At 41.8% G+C, this 4,823-nt stretch overlaps 1 protein-coding gene across 1 annotated transcript in view; it reads left to right on the top strand.

Annotated features, from left to right (window-relative positions):
• SPA17 (sperm autoantigenic protein 17) overlaps nt 1-1,610 on the top strand; it is an 11,763-nt gene extending 10,153 nt beyond the window's left edge. The window contains exon 5 of the mRNA XM_003796880.3: nt 1,316-1,610. Within this exon, the coding sequence (XP_003796928.2) occupies nt 1,316-1,450 (135 nt within the window). The 3' untranslated portion in view covers nt 1,451-1,610. The remainder of the gene's footprint in view (nt 1-1,315) is intronic.
• The last annotated feature ends 3,213 nt before the right edge of the window (nt 1,611-4,823 follow it).

Here is a 4,823-nt window from a genome sequence, read left to right on the forward strand (position 1 = left end):
CTCAGCCTCCCAAGTAGCTGGGACTACAGGCGCCTGCCACAACGCCTGGCCATTTCTTGGTTGCAGCCATCATTGTTGTTTGGCGGGCCCGGACTGGGGATTCGAACCCGCCACCTTAGGTGTATGTGGCTGGCGCCTTAGCCACTTGAGCCACAGGTGCCAAGCCACACACACAGGTTTTCATGAGTTCAAGTTGGGTTTTCAGCTGGAGCACAGTTCGTTAGGACATCATCTCAGAGAATTTCGTACCATTCTGCTTACGTTTAAAAATTTAAAAGCTAGATTTGACTCATTGTTTGTAATGGGGAGGTTGGGGAGGGGGGCTCGAACAACCCAAGGTCCATCAGTAGGAGACTGAGTAAATAAATCAAAGTACATCAGTAAAATAGAATGTAATGCCATCATTACAAAAGGAAGAGGTATTTATTGAATAATAACGTAGAAAAAGAGAACCAATATATATTGTTACAAGGAAAAAGTAACACTATGATTAGCATGATCTCATGTTTAAAATAAAAAGGCATATATATATATATACACACACACACCCATATGAATATATTTGCATATAGAAAAATTTGGAAGGATAGAGATACTCAACCCATAATAACGGTTATCCCTTAGGAGTAAGATTTGGGAAGGGGAGAAAGTTTTCACTGCCAGTGATATTTGAGCTTTTCAAATGTGTACATTTAATTTTTATAACTAAAATGATATATTAAAAACTATATCACTATTCAAGTGTACACTGAAGATTCATGCATTCCACTGTCTGTAAATTATACCTAAAAAAAGAAGATGCTAGATGCCAAAGTTCGACCAACCATGTTAAAACTGACATTACTGGACTAAATGGATTGCTCTTTAGTACTCCTCTTGAAATGTATGATTTTGATTAGTTAATCATTGAGAAAATGAGAATTTAGCATTTTAATCTATCTTATATAATCATGATTATTTTGAAACAGCACATTTACTATTCTTCTTAACATTTTTACCATGCTTAAAGAATTCTTTCCTGTTTTTTCTCCCCCCAAAATGTTACTGTTCAGGAAACTGTTCAATAGGAACTATTTGGGGGAGAAAAAGTTGGCAGTGATCTTTTATCACAGATACACACTCAGACGTGACAAAACCAAGTGCCTACTATGTTGCCACCCACCATTTCGTGCATACACACGACGACACACACAGTTCCCCCAGGAAGCAACAGATCTCAGATCGCACATCCCCAAGTTGATGAGATTTATGTATTTATTTTTATGGAATCAATAACATGGGATATTTAAGAAGTCTCTTTCTCCTTTCAATAAAGGCGTCTTCTGAGGACGAGAGGGACAAAGAAGAGGTTGCTGCTCTCAAAATCCAAGCAGCCTTCCGAGGACACATGGTCAGGGCAGAGATGAAGAAAATGAAACCAGATGCCACCCAAGATGAGACTACAGAATAAAACAAATGAAAATACCGGTCTTACCTCCAGAAAATGTGAAAAACAATCCAAATTCATCAACCTTGTTGTGATTATCATTTTCTCCGTAGAAGGGAGATTTGATGTTGTGAAATGACAGTTGTAGCTGTTGTGAAAATCTGTCATAACCATTTGTTTAATAAACATGCCATTGAAACATACTCCTTGAAGTTTACTCTGACTTTTCCAGTTTTTTTTATACTTGTCCTAAGTCTACATATAGAGACCCTTGGATTTAAAGTTACAGAACCAGAGCATCTTGAGTTTACGAGATCTCAGAGGTTATGTAGCCTAACCTTTAGCTAATGAATAAATTCCTCTCTCTTATGTCCCTGAAAAAATGGTTCTTTGGCTTTTGTTTCACTCCTAGTGATAAAGTATTTCACTGCTTTTCAGGGCTAATCTATTTTTTATTGGCCAAAGCTAAGTCAAAAATCTGCTTCCTTGTGAGTTTCCCTGTTGGTTTCATTTATCATATATGGATTTAGTCATTTACTGGGAATATACTGAGCACCATTCATGAGCTGGGAATTAGTAGTGAATGTTCTTCCATTCATGCTGCTTACAGTTTTTTATTATCTTGTTCTCCGGAACCACACAAAATGATACTAATAAGATCCACTTGAAGAAACATAAGCTACCAAACATTATAAACTCCTCTTCAGCTAAAACTTCTCGTTTGTTTAATATATAAATGGTGCTACCTGTTTCACAAACCCAGAGGCTTTATCTGTTTTTCTTTGAACTGTTCAAGCCCCTAGTCCCTCACTTTTAGACATTTCAGCCTCTCCTTTTTGATGTCTTGCCCTTGATGGACCAAGGAATTGAGGTTTCGTATTTTAAACTAAAGGGTAGAGGTTCCTTCTCAATACAAAGGGAATAAAATGGAGTCTTTCCATCCAGTTAATGCTGTTGTGGTTTTTTTGTTTGTTTGTTTGTTTGTTTTTGAGACAGAGCCTCAAGCTGTCACCCTGGGTAGTGCTGTGGTATCACAGCTCACAGCAACCTCCAACTCCTGGGCTCAAGTGAATCTCCTGCCTCAGCCTCCCAAGTAGCTGGAACCACAGGCACCTGCCATGGCTATTTTTTGGTTGTAGCCATCATTGTTTGGCAGGCCTGGGCTGGATTCAAACCTGCCAGCTCAGGTGTATGTAGCTGGCGCCTTAGCCACTTGAGCCACAGGTGCCAAGCCGATGCTGTTGTCTTGTACTGCATTACACAATGCTGTTGTCTTATACTGCATTACACAAAAATGTGTAATGCAGTGCAGCAGACTAAGATGAGGCCCTGGCTAGTGCCAATTACTGCCTGCACTGTAGTGGGTGCCCCATGATTGTCCTAGAATTATACTTCTCTAGGCTCAGGGTCACACAGCCAGAGCTCAAAAACAAAAAAAAAAAGCCCGGGTGGCTCAGTCCTAAGGAGCTTCCAATGCAACATGTTATGTTTGAACAAGTGCTCTTACAAACATCTGGATCCTTGTCTTCGGCTCAGACGTCGTCTTTCTACAAAGCAGTTTTGTTTCAGGTGTCATCACCCTTCCCTGGCACCGAGTCTTTACCAGGCTCTACAAACAGAGGTTCACCCAACTGCTCTCCACTCGGACAGTGACAACTTGTCTTCCGCCAGTGCTTTCAGGTTGGGGCACACGATCTCCAGGCACTTCTCTTCCTTCCAAGCTCTTGCTGCCACGAGATCGTTGCATTCTAGCTAAACACAAATCTCTAACAGGCCTGTCCCCCTTCCTCCCATCCTTCACCACTCTGCTCCAGGCTTAGAAAGGAATCAAAACCAATTCTCCAGGATTCCAGCTGTTCATTCCCCTACTCCACTCAAAGCACTAGCCTCCAACACCTTCCCTTCTCAAACAAAGTCATCTGCTTTCAGGGGATTATCAAGGGGACACCCAGAATTAATACAAAGACTTAGCTTCCCTATCCTGGAGAGGGGAGGAGACCAGAGAAGAAAAAGATTTTCCCCTAATGAGAAAATGGCAGGGAGGGAAAGGAGACTAGTTAGCTTTTTCAATATTTCTGTTTATACACGTAAAGTGGTTAACGCTGTGCTTTTCATACAATCAGTTCACACACAGAAATCTAGTGGTGGTGCTATTTGCGGTAAAGGAGGAAAATGAAAAGGGGAAGATAAAGAGCAATGGACATGGGATTATAACATTTCAGCACCTACCTGGTTTTCCCCCTACTCTGGCTGTTCCTTCTTGATCTCTATTGCTAATAACGCTAAGTGCTCCCAGGCTTGGCTCTTTGACCACTTTCCCACAGTCATTGATTTCCTGCAGTCTTAAGGCTTTAAATGCCATCTCCATACTGATTACTCCTCTCTCCCCTCCACCTGCAAACTTGTATTCAACTGCCTACTTATCCTCATTTGGGTGTCTGTAGGCATTTCAAATGTAACATGATATTGCCTGATATTCTGATATTTCCCCCAAATCTATAATTCCTAACTCCTGGGTTCAAGTGATTCTCCTGCCTCCGCCTCCCTAGTAGCTGGGATTACAGGCGCCTGCCACAATGCCCAGCTATTTTTTGGTTGCAGCCGTCATTGTTGTTTGGCAGGCTCAGGCTGGATTCAAACCCACCAGCTCAGGTTCATGTGGCTGGCACCTTAGCCGCTTGAGCCACAGACACTGAGCCGAGAAGGGTTTTATTATGGGAATTCACTCATGCAATTATGGAGGCTGAGAAAGTCCACAATACACCATCTACAAGCAAAGAACCAGGAAAGCCACTGATGTCATTGAGTTTCTCTGATGGTCAGAGAACCAAGGAAGACAATGGTATAATTTCAGTCCAAGGCCAGAGCTCTGAAAACCAGGAGCCTTGATGTCTGAAGGCAGGAAAAGATGGATGTCTCGGCTCCCAAAGAGAGAATTCACCCTTCCTCTGCCTTTTCTTCTCCCCAGGCCCACACTGGTGAGGGCAGACCTGCTTTACTCTGTCTACCAATTCAAATGCTAATCTCTTCTGAAGACACTTGAAATATTTTATCAGCTATCCGGTATCCCTTAAACAGTCAAGCAGACACACAAAATTAACTGTCACACACCTTTCTCCCTTTCGACACATCAGGCAGAGTATCGTATTAAAATTTAAGTCATGGTGGTGCCTGTGGCTCAATGGAGTAAGGCGCTGGTCCCATATGCTGAAGGTGGTGGGTTCAAACCCAGCCCCAGCCAAGAACCGCAAAAAAAAATAAAAATAAAAATAATAAATAAATAAACAAACAAAAAATTTAAGTCATATCACTTTATTCCTCTACTTAAAACCCCCCAACAGCCCCTCATCTGGCTGAGAGTAAAAGCTACAGTCTTCACAGTGGTCTACAAAGCCCT

This window comes from Otolemur garnettii, unplaced genomic scaffold, assembly GCF_000181295.1.
Source record: "Otolemur garnettii isolate 467f Iridium unplaced genomic scaffold, OtoGar3 scaffold00108, whole genome shotgun sequence".
NCBI lineage: Eukaryota > Metazoa > Chordata > Mammalia > Primates > Galagidae > Otolemur > Otolemur garnettii.